Here is a 25,030-nt window from a genome sequence, read left to right on the forward strand (position 1 = left end):
GAGTCAGGCAGTCTACGACCCCTTGACTCCAAGGTCAGGTCCCACGGCACTGCGCCGCAGCCACAGGCTCCGCTCCAAGTAAACAGGCAGGGCTTCAGACTCGGAGCTGGGAGCCCCTCTCCCAGGACCCTTCTCTCGCACAGGGCTGTGGGGAGCGGAGGTGCCCCTCGCCGAGGCTGTGGTCCTGCTGTGCCAGCCCCCTGTGAGCCTCCAGCACCCTCACGGGAGCCTCTCCAGGCAGGTGCCATTGCGACCGCGTGTGAAAACGAAAGACTTCCCTGGTGGTCCAGTGGTTAAGAATCCGTCTTGCAATGCAGGGAATGCGGGTTCGACCAGGGGTTAGGGAACTAAGATCCCACGTGCCGCAGGACAGCTAAGCCCACGCACCGCAACTACTGAGCCCGCGCACCACAACAAAAGATCCCACGTGCCGCAACTAAGACCTGACGCGGCCAATAAATAAATTTTAAAATAAAGATGAGGAAACTGAGGATCAGGTGAGACAAGCTCCCCAGGCCGCATGGTAGTAAACTGTGGGTGGAGCCTGGCTCCAAATCCTCCACAGGAGTCGGTGCCACAAGCCCCCGAGTCTCTAGGCTCCTCTGGACCCTGTGCCTGGCAGCGTCCAGCCCACACTGTTCAGGACACTTGTTGACGAATAGTCTGGTCATCGTTTGTAAGTGAGCAAGCGAAGAGGAACCCACAGGCTGAGTTACAGAGAAGGCCAACGTCCTGGGTTGTTGGGGCTGCCCCCTCCCCATGCGGGGAACTCAGGGGCTGGGTGTGGGGTTTGCACAAGCTGGTTTCCTACTGGCAACCTGGGCCAGGCTGAGTTGAATTCCCAGCAGGTGTGGGGACAGAGACCCCAGGAGAAGCGGCCGAGGCCGGTGTCACTCGGTGCTGTCTCCAGTGGGGCCTCCACCCGGCAGGGCTGGGCAGCAGTGGGCATGATGGTCGGAGCCTGACCTTTGGCCTGAAGAAGCCAGGCAGGTGGGAGCCCACCTAGGCCAGGGGCCCCTCTCCTGGATGCTTTTACAGCCGGGCGCCCGTCCTTGTCAGCGCAGGGCGGGGCCAGGTGAGGGGCCGCAGGTACAGATGGGGCTGAGCCCCGCTCTCCAATTAAAGTAGAGTCAGCCTGTGGGGCCTCGGGCTGAGAACCAGGCAGAGTCCGCACCAGGCTGGCCGGTGTACACACTGCCCCTTGGTCTCCCTCCCTCTGGCCTGACCATGTCTCTGCCCGGCCACCTCCTGCCTGCCTTGGTCCTGCTCCTGGGTGAGTCGTCGGGCCTGGTTCCCGAAGCAGCAACGTCCGGGGGCTCGGGTGCTGGGCCTACAGAGAAGGAGGGCTGCAGGCCCTGGACGGCCTGCGGTGGGGGACGCAGGCGAGCCCTTGGGGTCCTGGGGATGGCCCCGCCGGGGAAGCGTGCTGCTCTCCCTGGCCTCAGTCTCCACCTGGGCTCCAAGGTGAGAGGGCCCTGCAAGCAGATCGTAGTCAGCCACTCTTGACCTGGACAGAGCTTTGGGGGGCCTGGGCCACCCGTTGATGCATCCCCTTGAGGGGGCTCCCTGCTGGCAGCCCCTCCGGTTTCTTGCTGGGCTCCTGTTCTCTTCCCCAGGGAGTGTCCCACATCAGGGGTCCTTGGTCCCTCGCTCGCCCACGCACCACCCCCCATCCTGACACGCAGCCAGCCTCTCCAGGTTGTCATTCTCTGCTTGGCCCTGACAGGGACCCCCCAGGTGGCAGTTCTCTGGGTTCCAGGCCCCCAGACACAGACCCAGCCCCCTCCCTGCATGACTTCCTGGCCTGGACCCCAAAGCAGGGTGACCTATGTCCTGGGATGCCCGAGTCTGAGCAGTTTCTGGGCCATGGAACAGTCCCAGGCAAACTGGGATGTGGGGTCTCCCTACCCCAGGCCACCTGGCTGTCTCTCTGCTGGCAGCAAGGTCCCCGGGCTGGGCCTGGGTCCCCAGCCGCTGCAGAGCCCCCCGCGAGGCCGTGTGCAACTTCGTGTGTGACTGCAGGGGCTGCCCCGACGAGGCCCAGTGCGGTGAGCCGGGGCCGGGCAGGGAGCGGGCAGGGCCGGCGCTTGCAGGCACCCCACCTGACCACCTGCCCTCCAGGTTACCACGGGGCCTCACCCACCCTGGGCGCCCCCTTCGCCTGCGACTTCGAGCAGGACTCGTGTGGCTGGCGGGACATCAGCACCTCAGGCTACAGCTGGCTCCGAGACAGGGCAGGGGCCGCGCCGGAGGGTCCAGGGCCGCGCTCGGACCACACTCTGGGCACTGACCTCGGTGAGGCCTGGGCGGGTCTCCACACCAGCCCTCCCCTCTGTGCTTCCCGCCCGGTCTCCTGACCTCTTGGCCCGGCCAGGCTGGTACGCGGCTGCTGGCACACACCGTGGGAGACAGGCAGCCACTGCAGCGCTGCGCTCCCCCACCCTGCACGAGGCAGCCCCCTCCTGCGAGCTGAGCCTCTGGTACCACGTGGCCTCTGGAGGTGCGGGTCCCAAGGGGAGGGACCGGGAAAGGAAGGGGAGCTGCCGCAGAGACGGGAGAGCGCCCCCAGGACGGGACGGGCAGGGGCCCTGGGGCAGGGGCCACCAGGCTGGGGGAGGTCCCGGGGCCTGAGATGCCTGGGACGCCCCACTGCAGGTGTGGCCGAGCTGCGGCTGGAGCTGACCCACGGTGCGGAGACACTGACCCTGTGGCAGAGCTCGGGGCCCTGGGTCCCAGGCTGGCAGGAGCTGGTGGTGCCCACCGGCCGCATCCAGGGTGACTTCAGGGTGAGACGGGGACGGTCCGGATGGTGGGGGCAGCGGGGAGGGTCTGAGCTCTGCCTGAGATCCCAGGGACCTCGCTCTCTTCAGGTGACCTTTTCTGCCACCCGAAACGCCACCCGCAGGGGTGCTGTGGCCTTGGACGACGTGGCCTTCTGGAGCTGTGGGCTGCCCAGTAAGGTCCCCAGGCCGCGAACGCACACCTGGGTGGGGGAGGGGTTAGCAGGAGCCCGTGGTCCCCTCATTCTGGCCTTGAGCCTCTCCCCAAGCTGCCCCGCCGCCCCGCCCCGGAGCCTTGGGGTGGGGTGATGGGTTAACCCTCCCCCACCCTAGCCCCGCAGGCGCACTGCCCCCTGGGGCATCACCATTGCCAGAACAAGGCCTGCGTGGAGCCCCACCAGCTGTGCGACGGAGAGGACAACTGCGGGGACCGTTCAGATGAGGACACGCCCACCTGCAGTGAGCCGGGGCTGGCGGGGCCAGGGGCGGGGGCTGTCCCTTGGCACGGTCCTTCTGGGGGTGAGGCAACTCGTGTCCACCTGGAGCTGGGGCCATCAGCGCAGGCCCGGGGAGGCGGGGGGCCCAGGGAGGAGGCCCCGCGTGGTAGCCGGAGCCCCGCTTCCCGCCCTAGACCACCACACGGCCACCGATTTTGAGAGGGGCCTGGGCCTGTGGAACCACTCAGAGGGCTGGGCCCGGAACCGCAGTGCGGGCGGCCTGCAGCACCCCGCCTGGCCGCACCGTGACCACAGCCGGAACAGCGCACAGGGTGAGGCCCCCCCGGGGACCCCATCTGCCACCCGGGCCACGCTTGGCCACAGCACCCCGGCCACCCCGGCTCACGCCTGCTGTCTCCCCAGGCTCCTTCCTGGTGTCCGTGGCCGAGCCCAGCGCCCCAGCCATCCTCTCCAGCCCCGAGTTCCAGGCCTCGGCCCCCCGGAACTGCTCGGTGAGGCGGGTGGGGGACACAGGTGGCCACCCTGATCGCCTGGGCCCTGGAGAGCCTCCCCTGACATGCTCACTCCCCTTCCAGCTCACCTTCTATCACTACCTGCACGGGTCCGAGGCCGGCTGCCTCCAGGTGTTCCTGCAGACGCGGAGCCCTGGCGCCCCCCAGGCCGCTGTCCTGCTGCGCAGGCGCCACGGGGAACTGGGGGCCGCCTGGGTCCGAGACCGCGTTGACATCCAGAGCAAGCACCCCTTTCGGGTGAGGGTGGCAAGGGCAGCATCATGCAGGGACGTGGGGAGGTCCAGGGGCCCCTCAGGGAGTCCGGTCTGGGCCCCTCCGCTGTCTCAGCAGGAAGGCAAGCCAGAGCGGAGGAGGGGCTGCCTGCCGAGGCCCCTCCTGCAGAGCTGGGGTGGTGATGGGAGGGGACGTAAAGCGATAGACAAGTACGAGGTGTGGGTCGTGGGGAGAGGGCTCGAGGGAGCAGACCCAGGGATGACAGAGCCACCTCTGCCCTCAGATCCTCCTGGCCGGGCAGACGGGCCCGGGGGGCGTCGTGGGCCTGGATGACCTCATCCTGTCTGACCACTGCAAACCAGTCCCAGGTGAGCCTGCTGGGCGCCCCCCTGCCCCACCCCGGCCCCCCGTGAGGAGAAGCACAGGCCCCGCCCGCCTGCCTGATTCCTGCTCTGCCCCCACAGAGGTGGCTGGCCCACCTCCTGGGCTCTGGGCTCCAGGTCCCCGGTCCCAGCTGTCCAGCCTGCAGCCCTGGAATTTCTGCGAGCCCGGACATCTCTTTTGTGGGGACCTGTGTGTCCCCCCCGAGCAGCTGTGTGACTTCCAGCAGCAGTGCCCTGGGGGCGAGGACGAGCAGGAATGCGGTAAGAGGCGGAGCTGGGTGGGGGGAGCCCTCACCTCCCTTCCCCCAGACCCGCCCCACTCGCAGCGGTGGGCGGGGCCGTTCACACCGGCTGCCATTGCAGGCACCACGGACTTCGAGTCCCCCTCGGCCGGGGGCTGGGAGGATGCCAGCGTGGGGCGGCTGCAGTGGGTGCGTCTCCCGGCCCAGGACAGCGGGAGCCCTGGCACGGACGCCAGCGGGGCCGCTGGTGAGGCCCGAGTGCCCCGCCCAGGGCAGCCTGCAGCCTGCCTTGCAACTGCACCCGCACAAGGGTCCCCGCTCTGCCTCTTTTCACCGGGGAGGGTCTCTGAATTGGGGGGTGTCCCCGGTTCTCAGAGATCAGCTCTGAGAGGCCCACTCTTCCCCAGGGCACTTCCTGTCTGTGCAGAGGGCCTGGGGGCAGCTGGCAGAGCAGGCCCGCGTCCTCACACCCACCCTGGGCCCCTCTGGCCCCCGCTGTGAACTCCACATGGCTTACTATTTTCAGAGTCACCCCCAAGGTACCGCTGTCCCTCCAGGCCCTCTGCCCAGCCCTGGGGCGGGGGCGGGGCGGGCTGGCCCACAGTGACCCTTTACCAGGCTTCCTGGAGCTGGTCGTGGTGGAGGGCAGCAGCCGTGAGCTGGTGTGGCAGGCCACGGGCAGCAGCTCCGGGGGCTGGAAGGTGGACACGGTCCTTCTTGGGGCTCGCCACCGGCCCTTCCGGGTGAGGAGGGCAGCCTGGGGCGGGGGGTGGGCACGCGGAGCCGGCCCTGACTTACCGGCCCGTCCCCCACGCCCCCGTGAAGCTGGAGTTTGTTGGGCTGCTGGACCTGGACGGCCCTGGCCAGCAGGGTGCGGGGGTGGACAGCGTGACCCTGAAGGACTGCAGCCCTGCGACGGTCACCGAGAAAGGTGACCACCGTGGCCCAGTCCCCACCCAGGGGCCTCCCACCCAGGCCTCCTCGAGGGACCCCCGGGAGTCCCCAGTCCGGGAGCAAGTCTCTCCCACCCTCTCGGGGCTCAGGAGGGGTGCAGGGGCTGCTGACCCCCCAGTGCCTCACCCCCAGAGATCTCCTGTAACTTTGAGCGGGGCACCTGCGGCTGGCACACCGGCCACCTCACAGATGCCCACTGGCACCGGGTCAAGAGCCGTGGCCCTGGGTACGACCACACCACGGGCCAAGGTGAGGCGGGGCGCCCCGACCCAGGGGCAGCTCTCAGACTGGGAGCGGCCTCTCGTACCCTGGGGGGCTCCCAGACCGGACTCCCAGGGGGCAGAGGGGAGCGCTGGGCTGAGTGTCCCCAGCCTGGCGTCTCTGCGGCTCAGCCCCATGGCCCGCCTGCAGGCCACTTCATGCTCCTAGACCCCACGGAACCCCCAGCCCAGGGCCCCGGTGCCCACCTGCTCACCTGGCCCCAGACACCCGCGGCCGCTCAGGAGTGCCTCTCCTTCTGGTACCACCTCTACGGGCCCCAGACCGGTGAGACCCCGTGCTGGGCGGGGCCACAGTGGAGGCCCAAGGGGGGCCCCGAGTTCTGTCTCCGGGACCCTCGGGGCTCTAGAGGGGGTGAGAAGCAGGAGTCGGGCTCTTGTCCCCTCCAAACCCCGCCTCCCCCTAGGGACTCTGCGCCTGGCGATGAGGCGAGAAGGAGAGAGAGAAAGGCACCTGTGGTCGCGGTCTGGCACCCACGGCAACCGCTGGCATGAGGCCCGGGCCACCCTCCACCACCCGCAGGACTCCAGCGCCAAGTATCAGGTGAGGCCCGGTGCCCGGCAGTGGTGGGCAGGGCAAGGTCCCAGCCAGCTGACCCCCCGCTGCCCCCCAGCTGCTGTTCGAGGGCCTCCGGGACGGGTACCACGGCACCATGGCGCTGGACGACGTGGCTGTGCGGCCCGGGCCCTGCTGGGCCCCCAAGCGCTGCTCCTTCGAGGACTCGGCCTGCGGCTTCTCCACGGGGGGCCGGGGCCTCTGGACACGCCAGGCCAACGCCACGGGCCAGGCGGCCTGGGGCCCCCCTGCAGACCACACCACAGAGACGGCTCAGGGTGCCGGCAGGGGGTGGGGCAGAGGCGTGGGGTGGGGGTGGGGAGCTGGGGGGCAGGGGCGGGGCGAGGGGGGGCCGGCAGGCTGACGCTGGCACCCCCCAGGGCACTACATGGTGGTGGACATGAGCCCGCAGGCCCTGCCCCGTGGCCACGTGGCTTCCCTGATCTCGGAGGAGCACAGGCCCCTGGCCCAGGCCGCCTGCCTGACCTTCTGGTACCACCTGAGCCTCCACAACCCAGGTGAGGGGCTGCCGGGCGCAGGGGCCGTGGGTCCCCTCAGGCCCCGACGCAGAGGCCGTTGGGGAGCTGCCCCGCTGCTGCTGACCGGGGCTGGCTGCTCGGGCGGCAGGCACCCTGAGGGTCCACGTGGAGGAGGCCAAGAGGAGGCAGGTACTCAGCATCAGCACCCACGGAGGGCTTGCCTGGCGCCTGGGCAGCGTGGACTTGCAGGCCGAGCGGGCCTGGAGGGTGAGAGGGGTGGAGGGCCTTCCTCACCCCCACGGGCCGTCCAGTGCCGACCAGACGCGAGCCCCCCCCGCCCTGTGCCCGCCCAGGTGGTGTTTGAGGCCGTGGCCGCCGGCGTGGAGCGCTCCTACGTCGCACTGGACGACCTGCTCCTCCAGGACGGGCCCTGCCCTCGGCCAGGTGGGAGCCCGTGGCCGGGCCCTGGGACCTGCTTGGCTCCTGGTGGTACCGGCTCCGTGCCTCCCCCAGGACGCCTGGCCTGACCTCTACCCCCCGCAGTGGTGGTGCCCCGGGGATGGGGGCAGCGCCGCTTATTGCCCAAGTCCCTTGCAGCTTCCTGTGACTTCGAGGCTGGTCTGTGTGGCTGGAACCATCTGCCCTGGCCTGGCCTGGGCGGGTACAGCTGGGACTGGAGCAGTGGAGCCACGCCCTCCCGCTACCCCCAGCCCCCTGTGGACCACACCCTGGGCACAGAGGCAGGTGGGTCTGAGTCGGGAAGGGACCCCAGAGCCATACACACCCCCGGGCACACACCTCACTCACCCCAGCCCAGGCCAACCGGCCCAGCCCAGCCAGGCTCCCGCCAGGGTCAGAGGCCGAAGGTCGGGGGGGGGGGCCGGCTCCATCGGGTCCGCGGGGCACCGCGCCCTCTCTCGTTCCCAGGCCACTTTGCTCTCTTCGAAACGGGCGTGCTGGGCCCGGGGGGCCGAGCGGCCCGGCTGCGCAGCCAGCCCCTGCCCGCCACCGAGGCCTCCTGCCTCCGCTTCTGGTACCACATGGGCTTTCCTGAGCATTTCTGTGAGTCGGGCCGGCAGCACGGGTGCTGGGGGAACCGGGCACGGGGGCAGCCCCGCCTCCCGCCAGGTTGGGGGCCTGACACCCCTGGCCCCCTGCTCTCAGACAAGGGCGAGCTGAGGGTATTCCTGAGCAGCGCCCGGGGTCAGCTGGCCGTGTGGGGCACGGGCGGGCGCCTGCGGCACCAGTGGCTGGAAGGCCAGGTGGAAGTGGCCAGCACCGAGGAGTTCCAGGTGAGGCCGGGCCGCCCAGAGCCGGGAGACCTCAGGGGACTCAGGAGCTCAGGAGGGGCCATCCTCCTCCTCGGATCCACCCAGCCTCTTCTCCCTCCCGGTTAGATCGTGTTTGAAGCCACTCTGGGCGGCCAGCCGGCCCTGGGGCCCATTGCCCTGGATGATGTTGAGTACCTGGCCGGACAACGCTGCCAGCTGCCTACACCCAGCCAGGGTAAGCCCTGCTCCAGGTCTGGGCCTCCACCAGCTTCGGTGGTTCACGGCCCACGTGGCTGCCAGCGGCCTGCTCCTGGCCCAAGAGACCAGGAGAGCCACCGGGCCGGGCCCTGCACCATCCCCTCCCTCGCCCGCTGTGCCCCACCCCGGGCTGGGCCGCCCCTGGTCCCTGTTCCCTCAGGACTGGGGTGCCCCTCCCCGGCCTCTGCACTCCGTGCTCCCGCTCCCAGTCAGGCCAGAGACCACAGCCAGCCTCTTGCTGGAGCACTTGCGGTTGCTGCTGATTCGTGACAAAGGCGGGGTGGGGCTCTAGCCTGGGGCCACGACTCCCCCGGCTCTGCAGCTGGCAGCCGCCTGCCCACCAGGGCCTGGCCTCAGCTGGGAGCCTTGTGTGGGCACGACTGGCGCCCCCCCTTTAGCGGGGGGCCCAGAAGTCCTCAGGGCTGTGGGGACGGCCGTGCCCGGGCATGGGGCTGACAGGGAGGGCACGCATCCCGGGTCACGTGCCCTGCGCCCACAGGAGACACAGCAGTGGCCACGTCGGTGCCAGCTGCGGTTGGCGGCACCCTCCTCCTCCTCGTGCTGCTGGCGCTGCTTGGACTTGCGGGACGGCGCTGGCTGCAGAAGAAGGGGGGCTGCCCCTCCTGGGGCGAGACGGACGCCGTGGCCCCCAGCTTTGACAACATTCTCTTCAACGCGGTAGGAGCCCTGGGGGGGCGGCGGGCAGGAGCTCCTGAGCCCTGCACTCGGCTGGACGGTGAACAGGACCCTCCCGCACGCGGGGCCACTGCCGCCCGGTGGTCACAGAGCTCCTCCTTCCTCCTAGGACCATGTCACCCTGCCAGCATCGGTCACCAACGACCAGTAGATGACGCGGAGAAGACCCTGGCTCCTCACCTGAGCTCCCCCCCCTTCCTCAGCAACCTGGCCCAGGGACCAACACCTTCCCCACCCGCCCAGGACACGTCGAGTCCCTGCATTCCTCACCCTCACAGGGGCTGCACCTACATACCCCAGCGATAAGTGCCCCGGCCCACGAGGGACACCCCCGCTGGCCAGCCAAGGTTGAGGTCTGCACGTCCTGCTCTGCCTGTCAGCAGGAAATGGGGGCTCCTCGGGCTCCCCAGACCCAACCCGACCTGCCCAAGAGTATGTGCTTGGGGGCCCCTCCCACGTGCCTCAGTGACTCAGGAGACTGGAAACAGGCAGGCCACGGAGACGGCGCCAGGGGCTAGAGGCACCAGGAGGGAGGCGCAGCAGGACCCTGAGAAGCCCCTGCCGCAGGCCAAGCGAGCCTCCGGCCAACCTAGTGGAACTCTGACCCAGGGCCCATCAGGGGCCCTGCCTCACTGGGCGATTCTGCATCTGATTAAGACAGAGAGAAATCCCCAGAGGTGCTGGTGACAGACTTAGGAGCAGACACTTCACTGGGTCCAAGGTGGCATGGAGCTGAACTTGTAGGAGGAATGCCCTGTGTCCCCTGTCCCAAATAAAGGTCGCCGTGTCCACCCTCCCATGGTCAAGGTCCCCGCCCACATGCCACCCTCATCTAATAAAATGGAGCTGAGTCTTGCTGACCTAGGGACAGTCCCAGGCTCTGATCTTCCACGAGGGAGATTCAGACACCACCCGACAGGTCTGGAAGACCCCCCGGGCATGGCTGTCCTGGGGCAGGGGGTGACGGCCACACGTGCACGGCCAGGTGCTCCCTGGACTCCAGCCCAGGTGGCTCCACCCTGCCACCCCGGCCCACTGGGCTCTGCACGGAATGATGTGACCAGGGACTCAGTGCCAGGGGAGGGCCAGGGTCTGGTGCCAAGAAGCTGATGGACGCCCACTAACTGTCCCAGCAGAGGTGACAAGAATAGCCTGCAGAGCGGCCTTCCTGGCCCTCAGACTCCCCCCACACCGCTTCATGAAAACAGCCCTTCGCCACACCGTGGGCCAGAGGGAGGGGGAGCTGCGGGCGCACGACACGAGACTGGACAGCAAGGATTCAGCACCAGCAGGAAGGGCGACACATGTTTACTAGCTTCTCTACGGGCCGGGCTGGAGACGCAGCTTCTCTCCCAGACGGCGGCCGCCCACCCTGTGCGCGGTGGTCCCCCTCCGAGCTCCCTGGAGCCGCACCCGTGCCGGGGCAGACCCCGGGGGAGAGGAAGGCAGCGCTCTGCACCCCACGCGAGGGACGGGGACAGGGAGGAAAATAATCAGGAGAAGCAAACACTCCGCAAGGTTTTGTTAGTTTGACAGCAGGTACGGGTAGAGGGGGTTCCCGGGCAGGGCTATCGCCCTGTGTTCCGCACAGCCGCGTGAGGAGACCCACGCTGGCGCTGGTGGTCAAGGGGAACCAGCCAGACGAGATCAGCCGGAACGCACTGATTTCGAGGCTTTGTGTTCATTTCGCCCTCGGCCCCTTCTCGATCGGCTTCCCAATGTCTCTCCCCCGGAGCTTGAGGCCTGAAAGAGCCACCGGCCCATGACCACTGCAGCTCGCCCCCCGGATCTTCAAGGCACAGGGCAGCGCCGCAGCACCCCCACCCGCTGGCCCGGAGCGGGCAGCGGCACCCTCACCGACCCTGAGCGCGGGCTGCCAGGCTGCACTGGAGGCGGGGAGGGGCGGGACGCCGATGAGCACGGTGCCCACCACACTAGATTCCACGCCTGACCCTGAAGAGCACGTGCCTGCCCACCTTCGCGGGGACAGAGGACGCCCCTTCCCAGAACTAGGCCTCCTCGCTCTGGGAGCCCCGCGGCCGCCAATGCTGGGGGCGGGGCAGGGAGAGCGAGGCCCACAGCACAGGGGGCTCGAGGAGATGCCAAAGGGGGAGGCGCCCAGACACTACTCGCTCGTGGGAATTTTCTTCAGGCTCCAGAGAATTCCGGGGCCCCAGGGGCCTTCCTGCGCCCCTCCTCACCAACCCCACCCAGGAGGGGCGGCCGTGCTGCGCCCGGTCAGGCAGCGGCAGCCGAGACCCACTGAAGGATGGCAGGACACTCACCGATGGCTCTCTCGATCTTGCCCAGAACCTGGTTGTTAGGAATGGCCCGGCCACTCTCATAGTCCGCGATGACCTGTGGCTTTTCGTTGATTTTCTAAAGAGAAAGTGTATTTGCACACATCAGTTCCAGAAGGAGATGCTGGGGGACTAGAACACAGCCAGGTGAGACGCCTCGGGCGCCGCCCCCCCCGGGACAGTGTGCAGGCCAAGGGCCTGAGCGGACAGCAGCTCAGGACGTTACAGCTGACTCGTGTGGCCCCCCCAGAGGCCTCAGGGTTCCCAGGGCAAGAGCGAACTGAAGCCCTCAAGTCACCAGGCAAGCGGAGCCCACGCCTCCCGCCTGCCCGGCCACGGCCTGGGAGGGGGGGACCCGCTGCGCTCACCGTGGCCAGGTCCTTCTGCGTCAGCCCTTTGCTCTGCCGGCCCTGCTGGATCACCTTGCCCACCTCCAGGGTCACCCGGTCGTGGTGCAGCTCCTCCGTCTCCCGGTCCAGCTTGGCTGTGTTCTTGGTGATCGAATGCTGTTTGTTCTGGCCGGCGGCCCCTGGACCGGTGCGAGGCAAGAGCAGAGGAGAGGGTTTGCAACAAAGCCGAAGGAGAGCCGTTTCAGAACGGGAACCAGGCCCGAGAGGCGCCCTGTGCCCCGGGTGACGTGCTAAGCCAGGCCACCCAAAGTGGGGCCAAGAGCACAAAGTCCAGAATCCGTGGACTAAGGAGGGAGAACAATCCCTCCTGACCTGTGCCAGCCACAGCTGCCCTGACAAGATCTCTGACAGCTCCCAGCTCTGCAGCGGCTTCAGCTGCCAGCAGCCACGCTGACAGCCCGGGGGCAGCACTCACGCATCTGCAGATACGAACCCCAAGAGCACCCCCTGGTTTCGCGAGTGGACGCACGAGTACCTACATTTCTTGGAAGTCTCCACATCTTCTCCTCGTCTCTGAGCTGCTAAGATGGCCTAGAAAATTAGCAAGTGTTTTTCGGTCAAAATTAGCGTTGCAGTATCTGGCAAACACCAGTTTAGGCTGCTGTCAGCCAGTCAGCGCACTGCTAACGCCTGGTGCTTTTTGAGCCCGTGAGCTCCGAGCTCATGCCCCTAAGCGCCGTGCTACGTGCCTAGTACCTGATGCTTTTTCAAGGACTGACAAGTAAATGCTGGGTTTAAACCAAAGCTTGTTATACAAATCCCTCTACAACCAAATATCCAGGCAACTCTCAATAAACTCCTGCTAAGGAAAACAGAAAGAGCTCACATCTTTGCTGCTGAAAAAAATGTGCTAATGGATTCCTTTCAGAAACCCACACTTGAAATAGATTTACCTCTCTACTACACTCTCCTGCAAAAGCAGGAAGGAACGTCAAGTGAGGACCTGGTCTGGCCTTCCTCAGCCAATCCGGCTCCTAATAAAAGACAGTACGTCGCGCAAAGCCTGCAGCCCCCGTCCCAAACATCAGCAAAGACAGCGACACCCCTTGATCTACAGTCACCGAATATTAACGTAATGTATTTCTTGAAGCTTCTGACACCTCAGAGACATGACTGTGCGACATTCTCAGTGTGACATGTTCACAGATGCTTTCTAGAGCTGTTCACACGATTCCTAGCTTGTGGCTATTAAGTTTCCTTTGGAAAAAAAAAAAGAGAGTGAGTTTGGTTTTGACTAACTGAGAAGTCCTGGGCAGGTCAATGAATGCTGGTCACCAGGGCCAAAGCTAGTCCTGGCCCAGACCTGGCACTGCGTGTCTAAGGCTGGCCCAAGGCGGCCTGAGAGTAGAAACAAGCAGGGGTGGGGACTGAACTGCCCTTCCCCTCTTCCCTCACACCGACTCACAGACGAACCCCTGATGGACTAGCCAGGGAACCTTCTGCCCCACGTACCCCTCAGGGCATGCCGGCTACCCTTGCAAGTTGGGGACGCAAGGTCCACCCGCATGCTGGGTCCTAGGCCACCTCAGCCTGGGGCCAGGGACCCCCTACGACCGGCAATGTGCTTCAGTGGGCTCCACAGGCGGCGGCAGACTGGCCAGGCACCCGGCAGCCCGCAGAAGCGGGAAGGAGACCCTGGGGCGGGGGTGCCAGGCAACCGTGCCCCTGTCCCGTCCCTTCCCTGGACCCACCACCTATCTGCGCTCCATCCCCCATCTCCGCCCCGAGGTCCACCCCGCTAACCTCGCCCCGCTCCCCTCCAGTCCCTATGTACCTGTCCCCACCAAGAGGTCCAGCGCCTCGCCCGCAGGCCTGTATCATTGCCCTAAGACCATCCGGACCCTTCCACCCCCACCCCGCCCCTGTCTCCCACTCCTGCCCCTGGCCCCCGCCCCGTCGCCGCCCCCTGTCCCCGCTCCGCTCCCACCTGGTCCCCGCTCCAGTCCCCACTCCCCGCCCCCAGCCCCGCGTCCTCCCCGCCCCCGGCCCCGCGTCCGCCCCGCCCGCCCGGCCGCTCCTGGGCCCCGAGGCCCGCGCTGCGCCCGCACCTGCTTGGACTTGGCCTGGGCGGCCGTGGGGCCCTTTTTGCGCAGCACCGTCACCGTGTCCCAGTCACTCTCAGCCATGGCGGGGCAGGCGGGGCTGGCAGTCCGTCCGGCGGCTCCGCGGCAGCTGCTCGAGACCCGGCGTCGCGACGTCCCCTAGTCGCTCGGCCGCTTCCGGCGCCCGCCTCGGGCCCGCCCCCTCCTCCCATTGGCCGGCGGCTCGGGGGGCGGGCACTTCCCGCGGCTCGGGGCCAATCCTCGCCCGGCTCGTCTGTGGAAACGCCGGAGGTGCGCGAAGTGGGGCGGGAGAAGTCGCGGCCGAGGCGCGTGGCTCCTGGGGGGGCGTTGTGTGTGTGTTGGGGGGGTGGGGGGGCGGCCAGGGGCAGCTGGAAGGGCGCTTGGGAGCGCTGGGGGGTGATGAGGGGCATGTGGGGCAATGAGAGGTACAGGGGCCGTGGGCGGGGAGGCGAGAGGATGAGTGGGTGGGAGGAAGGGGAACCCGGCTTGGGGAGGCGGCGCAGGGTGGCTCTGGAACGGGGTCGGGGCGCAGGACGTGAAGAGGAGTACTGGGAGGGGAAGGGGAAATGTGAGTAGCGGGTGCTGTGCGCCGGGGCGAGAAGGGGAGAAGAGGGGACTCGGGGGTGGGGCAGGTAGGGGGAGGGAGACTGGGGTCCACACCTGGTTTCCTGGTCGCACCTTTGGGAATGGGGATCGACCAGCCTCGGCCTGGCCTGGCCCCTCGCGGGCAAGGTGGGCGCGCAAACTGGATGCAAGGGAAAGCTAGCCTCATCGATTTTCCTGCAGTTGAGGTTAGTTTCTGTTTCATGCCTTTTTTGGTCACCTTGCACGCAAATGGAAGTTCTTCTGTTTCTCTGGAGTTCTGCTCACGTGATGCAAAAATGATGGGGGCCAGGGTGCAGGTTAGGTGGGGCCTGAAGCAAATATGTTTTGTGGGAGGACTGCAAGGAAATATATAAAATTATAAAAACAAAATTTGTTACAAAAGAGAATGTTTTTGTATAACATGTATATTTTGAATAATATGATGTATACATAACTTTACAGTATGTAATATAATGTATACCTAATATAACGAATGAGTTATTTTACAATAACTTTGTAATATTTTATAGTTATTTTATGATAATCTTATATAATGAGAAAATAAGTCAATAAATTATAAATTTTTAAAAACTGGCAAATGCCACACATCACAAAATTCAGAAAAATAACGTTTGTATGAATTAATGAATGCATCTCTAATGCTTTTGCTTTCATTTTTGACTGTATCCTCATTGAATGCCACATCATGACTTTGCAGAATTGTTTTATGGAAAGAACAGAAAGACAATTCAGACATTTTTCTAACTTGTGTGATCAAATTTGTCTCTGATTGTTAGCGTTGACCTTGGTTTGGGTAATACTTGCGCTTCGCATAGATGTGCTCACTTTTTGTAGCATTCTTATAGGTTTATGCTCCACAACACAGGAATTCTGATAAATGTGTACACTTTAATAATATAATATCCAGTTATCTTACCAGCAAAAGCAAGTATATTTAGGAATGCAGAGGAATTACAGTTCAAAATATTAAAACTGTGGCAGACCATAGGCAAATCGGGAGAACAGGAAGAACTTGCTTTTATAGGGAGAAGGGGGAGTTGGGATGGGCTGTGATAACCAAAGAGTTCGGGGAGCTGGGGGCCCAGTGGAGGCTTCCTGTTGGCTGGACTGCTGTAGTCTCTGATTGGCTGGGCTGTTGGGGTGTTGCGGGGTGGAGGGAAGTTTCCTTCCTCCTGCCTGACGGTAAGTAGAGGCACCTTCCTGCCCAAGATGTAGGCAGAGATCTCTTCCTGTTTGGGGTAATTGACATGCATGGCAGGCGTGAGGGCGCACCGTACAGGCCAGTCCCGAGTCGACTCCAACTTTGGCTGAGTTCTCCGTAATTAAATCCACACATTCTATCCAGGAGTCAGGACAGCCGAGTCCTCTGCTAACAATTTTGCACAGACTCCCGTTTGGTTCATACGACAAACCTTGTTTCTCCTTTGCTCCGCGTACTTCCAGCTCCGGGCGCTGTGCGGGTAGGTAGTTGGCAGCTGTAGAAGACGTACCTGCCCCAGGACAGGCCAGCAAGACTGTGAACAGCATAAAAATATCCCATATACCCCAACTCAGGCTCCTCTTAGTGGGGTCCCAAAAATGCCTGTGGTCACTGCAGCGGGCCCAGGAAGAGTGTGAAGAGAGAGGGGGCTGCTTGGAAAGAGACAGCGGTCTTAACCTATTTCAGTCAAGATATCCTGCTCCTGGAACTTAAGCAACACCCGGCCATGGGAACCCTCGAGTGAGGCCCTCTCTTGAGGGCTGTGATCCCCAAAGGAGAAGTTGCGTCAGCTCCGTGGTGTTGCACCTGCCCTGGTTGGCTCAGCCCAGAGAGGGGCACCCTAGACCTTGGTGTCTTCTGTCCATGCAGGTGTCTGCCAGGATAGCCATCATCACATCTGGCCCTTGGTCAGGAGTCCAGGTCTGATGCCACAGAGACCTCTGCAGCCTCTGTCCTTGTGGCATGAGCTACCACCAGGGCACAGGTGGTACAGGTGTCTGTGCCCCTCCCCCCGACCCATTCCCTGTCGGGTCACCCACGCTCACCCCCTCCTGGCTCTGGGTGCTCCTGATTTACTCAGGGTCCGTGGGAGAGTAGCTTTGGGGGCGAAGCTGCAGCAGGTGGCATGGAGAATCAGCTTCAGGAGGCCTGGTGAGCAGCTCACATCTCCCCTGAGGTGCCACACCACTGCTGTTTAATGAATCTCCTGCCTGCCTTGTTTAAAGTAACCAGTGTCACACATCTTCATTCATGGAGAAGAGAAAAGAGAATTCTGTAGCCTTCTGGAAAACAAAGATAAAACATGGCTATTTCTATATTTCCAAAATAAAGATATTAACTTGAATATTGTATCCCTGATGAAAATTAGATTTTTTTTTTGATGTGGCTCATTTTTTAAAGTCTTTATTGAATTTGTTACAATATTGCTTCTGTTTTATGTTTTGGTTTTTTGGACGCGAGGCATGTGGGATCTTAGCTCCCTGAGCAGGGCGCGAACCCACACCCCCTGCATTGGAAGGCGAAGTCTTAACCACTGGACTGCCAGGGAAGTCCCTCCCTGATGAAAATTAGCATTAAAAGTTATCAACTAAATACTATCCAGTAAAATCTAGTAAATGTGAAGGTCTGTACACCTCATGAAGGAGGGGTTACTCACACATTTAAAGGCAGTTCATGATCACCATGGCCAACAGCCCTTGAGGGGGCCCCATGATCCCACTTCCTGGCAGCCCAGCTTTTGTGTAATCCCTTTCCCCTCTGCAAACAAACATTTTTTATTGTGATAAAATACTCTTAACGTAAAAATTACCATCTTAACCATTTTTAAAGTGTAGAGTTCAGTGGCATTAAATACATTTATGATACTGTGAAACCATCACCCATAATCCATCTCCAGACTTCTTTATTTTGTAAAACTGAAACTCTGTTCCCGTGAAGCACTAATTCCCTATTCCTCCTCTCCCCCAGCCCTCGGCACCCACCACTCTACTTTCGGACTTTCTGACTTTAACTATTCTAGGAACCTCATATAAATGGAATCCTACAACATTTGTCCTTCTGTGACCGGCTTATTTCACTCAGCATAACGTCCTCAAGGTTCATCCATGTTGCAGCCTATGTCAGAACTTCTTTCTTTTTCAAGGCTGAATAATAGTCCATTGCATGTACATACCACATTTTGCTTATCCATTCAGCCATTGATGAACACAGGTTGCTTCCATATTTAGCTATTGTGAGTAGTGCTACTGTGAACATGGATGTACATATATCTTTTTGAGACCCTGATTTCAGTTATTTGGATATGTATCCAGAAATGGAATTGCTGATCATATGGTGACTTTTTAATTTTTTGAGGAATTGCCGTGTTTATTTTTGAAGGATATATTTTATAAATATTGTCCCATTGTGTTCTGATCTCCATTGTTTCCAATGATAAATCATCTGTCATTCATATCTATTTTGATCATTGTCCCCTGCACGTAATGTGACATGTTCTCTGGCTGCTTCAAGATTTTCTCTTTTTTGGGGGGGGAGGGGGTTCCTATTATGTGCCCAATTATACCTTTCTTCATATTTATCCTGCTTGGGTTTGCTGAGCTTCTTGGATCTATATATTAATGTTTTTCATCAAATTGGGAAAAATTTCACTAGTAGTCAAATATTTTATTTATTTATTTATGGCTGCATTGGTTCTTCGTTGCTGTGTGCACAGGCTTTCTCTAGTTGCGGCGAGCAGGGGCTACTCTTTGTTGCAGTGTGGAGGCTTCTCATTGCGGTGGCTTCTCTCGTTGCAGAGCACGGGCTCTAGGTACGTGGGCTTCAGTAGTTGTGGCATGCAGGTTTAGTAGTTGTGGCTTGCAGGCTTAGTAGTTGTGGCTTGCGGGCTCTAGAGTGCAGGCTCAGTAGTTGTGGTGCACGGGCTTAGTTGCTCTGCAGTATGTGGGATCTTCCCAGACCAGGGCTCGAACCCGTGTCCCCTGCATTGGCAGGCGGATTCTTAACCACTGCACCACCAGGGAAGTCCCTAGACAGACACTTTGTGAAAAGAAGTAGCCTTTGGGGATTAGGAGTAACCCACTGAGGTTTTCCTTTGGGGAAGAGCCCTCTGGCCAGTGTGGAGGATGGGGGTGTGAACATGGGGTGAAGGCAGTGCTCAGGGGAGCACGGGTAGTGAATTGGACTGAGCAGGGCAAAAGGAGTGGTCTGAGGGGGCTGAGAGGGCTGAACACCCTATGGAAACTAACTATGTCAGGTGGGATCAACAGACCAACAAGCTACTTGTTACTCATTGTTAACTTAAAAGTGATTGGTTACATCCTTTGTTAGTATTTTGATGAATATGACTGTACAAGTATTGTTCACAGCAGATCTACATAATGCATTATGATTCTACTTCCTTTCCCCTATCACTTTTTCCTTGTGTTGACAAGTGTCTCTAATTTTTTTGGTTAGCTGCATGTTAATTCACTTCATTTTTACTTACCCCCATTAACTCATCCCCAGACTGTCTGTCAGGGCTGTAAATCTCCTCTCCACCCATCAGGTGACTGGCCATCCCTGTGTTTCCCAAGCCTCATCCTCTGCAGCCTGTTCTCCCCAGCAAAGTTGGGTGGGCTTCTTCCAGACCCAAGCCTGGAACTGTCTTTTGAGGAGTTTCTCCTCTCTCCTGGAGCCAATGCCAGCATCTTCTTTCCTTTCACTCTTATCTTGGTGGACAGGCTCTAGAAGCTTTCAGACCAAGACTACATGGGAGGAAAATTTTTTGAGACACAGCATGTTTGAAAATGTCTTTATCCCGTCATCAACTCTCAGGGTGATTGATTGATAATTTGAGCAACAAATTACAGGTTGGAATATGTTTTCTCTTAGAATTTCAAAGTCAGGCTCTATTGTCTTCTAGTTTCCATATTACTGTTGAGAAGTCCCATGTCTTTCTTGTTGTCAGTCCTTTATTTATGACCTGCTTTGTGTGGACTTCCTCCTCTCTCTCCCTTCTCACTCTCTCTCTTTGCCTCTGTCTCTGTCTCTCCCTCCTTGTCCTCTCCCTTCCCTCCCCCCTCCCCCCATCTGGAAGTTTCAGGATCTTCTACTTGCCCTCCTTTCTATGCAACCTCAGGGTGATGGCCTTGGTGTGCTTCCCCACCATGTGCTCCACACTCTAGACCCCCTAAATTTGGATAATAAGGCCCTTCAGTTTGGGAATGTTTTCTTGTGCTCTTTCCTCAATAACTTCCTCCCTTCATTGCTTGTTTCCACTTTCTGGAATTCCTATCACTAAGATCTTAGATTCCCTCCTGGGGCTGTGAATGTCCGTATCTTTTCTATTTTTAACTCCTTTTCTTTCTGCTCCACTTTTGGGAGATTTCCTCAACTTACAACCCTTTCACTGACTTTCCTCTTTAATTTGATCTCACATTTTTATTTTCTAAGTGCTCCCTGCTCTAGTCTATCCGTTCCTTCTACAGCACTGAAATTTATAGCACCCTGTTCCACATATTCTTCTCTCTGTCCCTCTGAGGTTACCAAGTTTAGTTCTGGTCACGTTTTTTTTCAGGTACCTGCACCCTCCCTCCCCCTCCTTTCATCTGTTTTGATCTCTGTCTTTCATGCAACTGTCCCAACCCTTGGCTGTCTGTCTCATCCAAGAGGGTGGCCCTTGGGAGCAGCTGGGAGCCTCGTGTGCGTGGCAGGACTTGCCAGGGTGGGCTCCTCTTTGGGGCGATCAGGGTGGAACAGAGCCATTTCGTCTGAGGGTCCCAAAGAGCAACATCTGGCCAACCCACTGTTTCCTGCTTAGCCTGACTGCCAGCCTGGTGGCCGCCGTGGGGAAGAACTGAGCCCGGCGTCCCTAGGCTAGAGAGCCCTTGGACTCATCGCCTCCTGCCTTCCATAGCAGTGACGAGAGGGAAGGTGCCCGGCTGTGTGGGCTGGAGAGAGGATCTGGGGTCCAGCTGTCCCTACACAGTGTTCAGCCCCTCCCTGCGGCCCAGCCTGCTCTGGGGCCGGGGCCTCTGGGTTTGCCTGGAGCCAGCGCAGCTAGCCTCTGATGACCCCCCTCACTCTGGGACCCAAAGGGTAGATCGTACATGATGCAATTAGCTAAAGGTTCATTTAGTAATCCTAAATCATGTCAGTGATAAAATACAAATACTCCTCCTCAAAACGTCTCCTGTCGGCCGCTGGCACCGGCAAACTCCAGCACACTTTGTATCCTACGTGGAAATCAGCTACACTCTGTGTTTCGGGGGGACGTTCCTAACATTTGGGTGTCATGTGTACTTCCAGCCCTGGCAGAACTCTGCGCTCCTGCATTTAAACAGCAAAGCAGGTGACATTCGCACCGCCACTACGCCCGACTTACTTCAACACTGTCGTTCTATACAGCCACTCAGAGTTTTCATTGGAATTTACAATCTTTCAACTGCCGAGATGTCTGAAAGGCACCAGGATCGGCTTTCACCAAAGACACTGACAGAATCACAATTTGCAGGACGTGCATATGGTTCTTCCTAACTTGGTGCATCTGTGGTTTCAAGTGAAAGAAAATTACCACAAGTTTATTAAGGTCAATAAAAAGTATTCTTTGATCAACTACGAGTGAAAATAGATGGACAAATATGGCTGGACTGTCTATTGAACACGACAAGAAGAAAAAAGACTGATTGTGACAAAAGCCCTGTGAAATTTGCAGATACTAAAACTCAAAAACAGAAACTGGTCTATAATGTTATTCATTAATATGAAAAATGGATATGTTGGTGTAAGTATTCCCCTTGTTTTTGAGAAAATACATAATGTAAAGAAAGTTTTGATCCATCACTTTCCCCTTTTTTGTACTGTTTATTGAATGTATTTACTTTTTATTCACACGATTGTGTACATGAAGTTCAGCAAGAAAACATTTTCACAACTTGCTTTTCTTTTCAGCCATTGTCGTTGTCACCGAATACACTTGGTCCCATGGAGAAGCGGAGTTAAAAGATCCATTGGGCGTCCCCAGCGAGCACTGGAAAGGCCAGGTGTGCGGGAGGAGAGGATGGGCTATGGTCCAGGAGAGGATGGGCTGTGGTCCGGGAGGGTGTGGGGCTGGACTGGGCAGTGGAGGAGGCTGCCAGCTTCCCCTGCGCTGGTGGCCACTTCCTTCAGCTGCAGAAGGCAGGACCACTTAGACTGAGCCGGGTGCACGGCCTCTACAGATGGCCAGGGGAGGGGAGGGGGCCAGCTGGAGAGGGTGGGCTGCCAAGGATGGGCCCGGGGTCTGGGGAAGCAAGGAGGTACGGTTGACAGCTGGCAGAACCAGGGTCAGAGGTCCCAGCTGGGCTGAAGAATGCTGGGCCCTGGACAGGTGGGAGCCCCGTGGAAGAGGGTGGCAGTGGTGGGGCGGGGAATGCCTGCTGCGGTGGGGTGCCGGGAGACCCCTGAGGGCCACCCCGAGCCTCTCTGACACAGAGCTGCGGACCTTGGCCAGGTGATCGCTTGCTGGGTCCGAGTGTGAGCAGAGCCATCTTACGGTTTGTTGCGGGTCTGAAGTGAGGCGGTGGAGCAAGGTCCCCACAGGGAGCAGGTGCGCGGTGCCTGGGCGGGAGTTCCGGCCGGAGTCAAGGGGCCAGAGCGGCAGTTCCGGATGCGGCCGGCAGAGGGCGCGCGCGGACCCGCCGCTGCTCCCCAATGAGGCCGAAGAGGCCGCTGCCCTCCAGGGACCCAGCTGACGGAGGACACGGGCACACAAACCGAGTCTAGTCCCACGGGGTGTGGGGGAGGGGACCCACTTAACACAGGGCCACCAGGAGAGAGACCTTCTCTAGCTGAGACCCTAGGACCTGCAGAGGGCCCAGGCTGAGCCCCTCACCCGGGGAGGGAGGGAGCTGGTCCCGGCAAGGCACTGGCTGGTGTAAAGGCCCTGGGGTCGGGTCGGCCTGGCGATCGGAGGCCGGGGTTGGCCGGGGCAGCCCGGGCACCTGTGATTCTGCATGCGAGTTTGTCCCCCAGGCCTTCGGTTCTGGGTGTGGGGTGGCGTCCGTTTTCTGAGATCGGCTGAAGGGAGGTGGGTGTTGAGTGGGGAATGTGGGCAGGGTGGGGGAATTTGGGGTGATCTTTTGCCTTCTTCTTGGTACTTTTCTGTGTTTTCCAGAGCTTCCAAAATGACCTTCTGTTGCTTAAAACCAAATGCTTTTGAATCGGTGGTACCATCAGGTGGTTTAAAAACTGTGGGATGGTGTACAGTGACCACGGCCCGCTCCTTGGCCCCCATCACGTTGATTACTTTCTCCTGCACCCTTCCCAAGTCTACAGAGAGTACAAACGGACACGAAAACCATTCTTTTCCACCTTTGCTTACAGAGGACGCAGCGCTATGTGCACGCTGTCACCACCACGCTCTCTGCACCTCATTAGGGCCTGGGCGTGGGCGGTCCTGGTCCCAGAGCGCTGGCTGCTGCAGTGAAGCCAGCTGCGGGGCCTCACCAGCCTGGTCTTTCTCCTTTTCTTGGGGAGGGGCGGTGCTGGCTGTGCACTTCCAGGAGGGGGAGCGGGGGAGCCCCTTGTGGCTGGCTCCCGGGGAAGGGGAATTCTGGGCAGAGCTGCAGGCCGGCCTTTCTGGAAACTCGTCCATCAGGTGATTACACAGTGAGAGTGAAAACAGCTCCTTTCAGAAGCTGCAGCCCCCGGTTGACCTTCAAATGTCTGAAAAACGAGAAAAGAAGCAGGGCCGAGCTCTCAGGACGGGAAGTGGGCCGTACTGGGAGGCTGGCTCTGCTCCGCACCGGCCTCTGCTCTGGGGACAGCACCGGGCACAGGAGGGGCAGCCCACGTCCAGGGTCCTAAGTGCGGGGCCATGGCGGCCTTCCTGCCTCCTGGCCCTGAGTGCTGTTCTCCCAGAGGCCTGGGAGAGTAAAGGATGGGAGGTGAGATGTCCAAGGGGACTGGCCACGCCAGTGGGGAGCGGAGGTGCCACCAGCATTCAGAAATGTCCTGGGCGCAGACCAGGACCCGAGGGAGGAAAGCCAAGGGGGTGCCACCAGCATTCAGAAATGTCCTGGGCGCAGACCAGGACCCGAGGGAGGAAAGCCAAGGGGGCAGGCCCCCCCCCGGGAAGGGGGCCTTGGGGCAGAGTGGGTGGCCGCGGCAGAACCCTCCCCCGGGGTCTGCAGGCCCAGTGGGCAGCTGATGGGGCCTCTCCTGCCTGGCCGGCGAGCTGTGCAAAGCCAGCGTCCACCGCAGCATCGACCCGGATCTGTAGTCTGGCCCGCGCCTCTCTCTGGGGGGCACTGAGGCACAGGACAGAGGCCCTAGACCTCAGCCCTCAGGGGGCAGGTGGACGACGCAGGCCCCCTCTAGGGTCTGCTCGGGGCTGTCCCAGCCACCTCCCGCATGGCTGCCTCAGAGGCTGAGTTTTGCTTTCTTTTTGGCAGGAAGGAACCCGCGTGGGAATCCCCTGAGCTGCCCGACGACCAGAGTGAGTCATCCCTTTTCCAGCCCGCCTGGATCGAGGTGTCACCCTTCTGAGCTGGCAGGCGGGGGTGGGCTGGCTGCTTCTCAGTCAGCAGCCCCTCCCTGCCGAGGCTCCCTCTACCCAATCTCAGCTCGGGGGCCTGTCGTCAGAATCTCTCTCTCTCACACACACACATACACACACACAGACACACACACACAGTGTATTCAGGAAAATCCTCTGAAACTGGCAGTCTGAGAGATATGAAATCATTTTCATGCTGGAAGCATCGCCAGGTCCTTCGAGTGGGGCTCAGCCCTGTCCGTGCCGAGGGCTGCAGGCAGCCTCCTTCCCGGGAAGCAAGACCTTCGTCCAGGAAATCTCTTCGGGATGCAGGGTGGGCTGAGGGGGCCCTGAGCCCAGCGCTTCTGTGCTGACCCCGATGCTGGAAGGGTGAGTGAGGTCTGACCCCCCCAGGGAGTCACTGCACAAGGCAGGCGAACGACTTCCACTTCACCCTGAAGAAAGAGGTGTGCTGCTGAGCGGGGACCTCCTCTCTGCAGCAAGAGCCATTTCCTTCTGTGCTGCCAGTGGGTTCACAGGACGGCCTCGGCTCCCCAGACCCTGGGAGGAGAAATCTCCTTACAACTGAGAGCTCGGTTAGTTATGGGCCTTGAGGGAAACCTCATGGAACGCGTAGGTGAGGACTGGGGAGGTTTCCACGGCTGCTCGTGGCAAACTCAGCCTTGAAGTTCACGGAACTCGTAATGGAGGCCTGGTGGCCTTGCTGCTGTATCCCGGGGATGTGGCATTTGGGATCGGGGAATTCCTACTCCAAACCAAGTAATGATTTATGCAGTGTGATGCGAGTACTTCTGGACACAGCGTGGACCGTTTACATCATGTGGCTTCACAGCCTGCCTATGTCGTTTACTCTGTCCTTGAACAGTTTGCGTGGCTTCAGACGCTCCCCCTGGAGCGGGGGCGCCCACTGTGCTGTGTGACCTGGGTAAGGAATCTTGCCTCTCGTAATCTTTCCTCTTCTGCAAAATGGAGAGAGTCGTCCCCATTTCCGGGTGCTGGAATCAGATGAGACGCTGTTCTCAGGTATTTAGAAAGCCGTATTCCACAGGAGAGAATCCAAATTGTCCCCACTCTCCT

General features: G+C 60.6%; 2 protein-coding genes across 2 annotated transcripts; one reads left to right on the forward strand and one right to left on the reverse strand.

Annotated features, from left to right (window-relative positions):
• The first annotated feature begins 1,227 nt into the window (after positions 1 to 1,227).
• On the forward strand, positions 1,228 to 9,940 carry MAMDC4 (MAM domain containing 4). Its single transcript, XM_059926079.1, has 27 exons — positions 1,228 to 1,273; positions 1,941 to 2,048; positions 2,122 to 2,295; positions 2,375 to 2,500; positions 2,656 to 2,786; positions 2,871 to 2,955; positions 3,114 to 3,239; positions 3,412 to 3,549; positions 3,641 to 3,729; positions 3,814 to 3,987; positions 4,247 to 4,372; positions 4,478 to 4,607; positions 4,710 to 4,835; positions 4,996 to 5,127; positions 5,675 to 5,791; positions 5,954 to 6,088; positions 6,228 to 6,364; positions 6,435 to 6,654; positions 6,757 to 6,894; positions 7,004 to 7,122; positions 7,209 to 7,299; positions 7,453 to 7,599; positions 7,783 to 7,917; positions 8,020 to 8,147; positions 8,253 to 8,361; positions 8,884 to 9,062; positions 9,190 to 9,940. The coding sequence occupies exons 1-27, from the start codon at positions 1,228 to 1,230 to the stop codon at positions 9,229 to 9,231; spliced, it is 3,408 nt and encodes a 1,135-aa protein (XP_059782062.1). The 3' UTR covers positions 9,232 to 9,940.
• Positions 9,941 to 10,372: 432 nt separating this feature from the next.
• On the reverse strand, positions 10,373 to 14,028 carry EDF1 (endothelial differentiation related factor 1). The gene is made up of 5 exons (XM_059926080.1): positions 13,839 to 14,028; positions 12,270 to 12,321; positions 11,749 to 11,909; positions 11,366 to 11,459; positions 10,373 to 10,823 (listed from the first exon to the last, which is right to left on the reverse strand). Exons 1-5 carry the CDS (start codon positions 13,914 to 13,916, stop codon positions 10,762 to 10,764), a joined length of 447 nt encoding a protein of 148 aa, XP_059782063.1. The 5' UTR covers positions 13,917 to 14,028; the 3' UTR covers positions 10,373 to 10,761.
• Between the last annotated feature and the right edge of the window lie 11,002 nt (positions 14,029 to 25,030).

The sequence above is a fragment of the Balaenoptera ricei genome, chromosome 6 (genome assembly GCF_028023285.1).
Source record: "Balaenoptera ricei isolate mBalRic1 chromosome 6, mBalRic1.hap2, whole genome shotgun sequence".
Taxonomy (NCBI): Eukaryota; Metazoa; Chordata; class Mammalia; order Artiodactyla; family Balaenopteridae; genus Balaenoptera; species Balaenoptera ricei.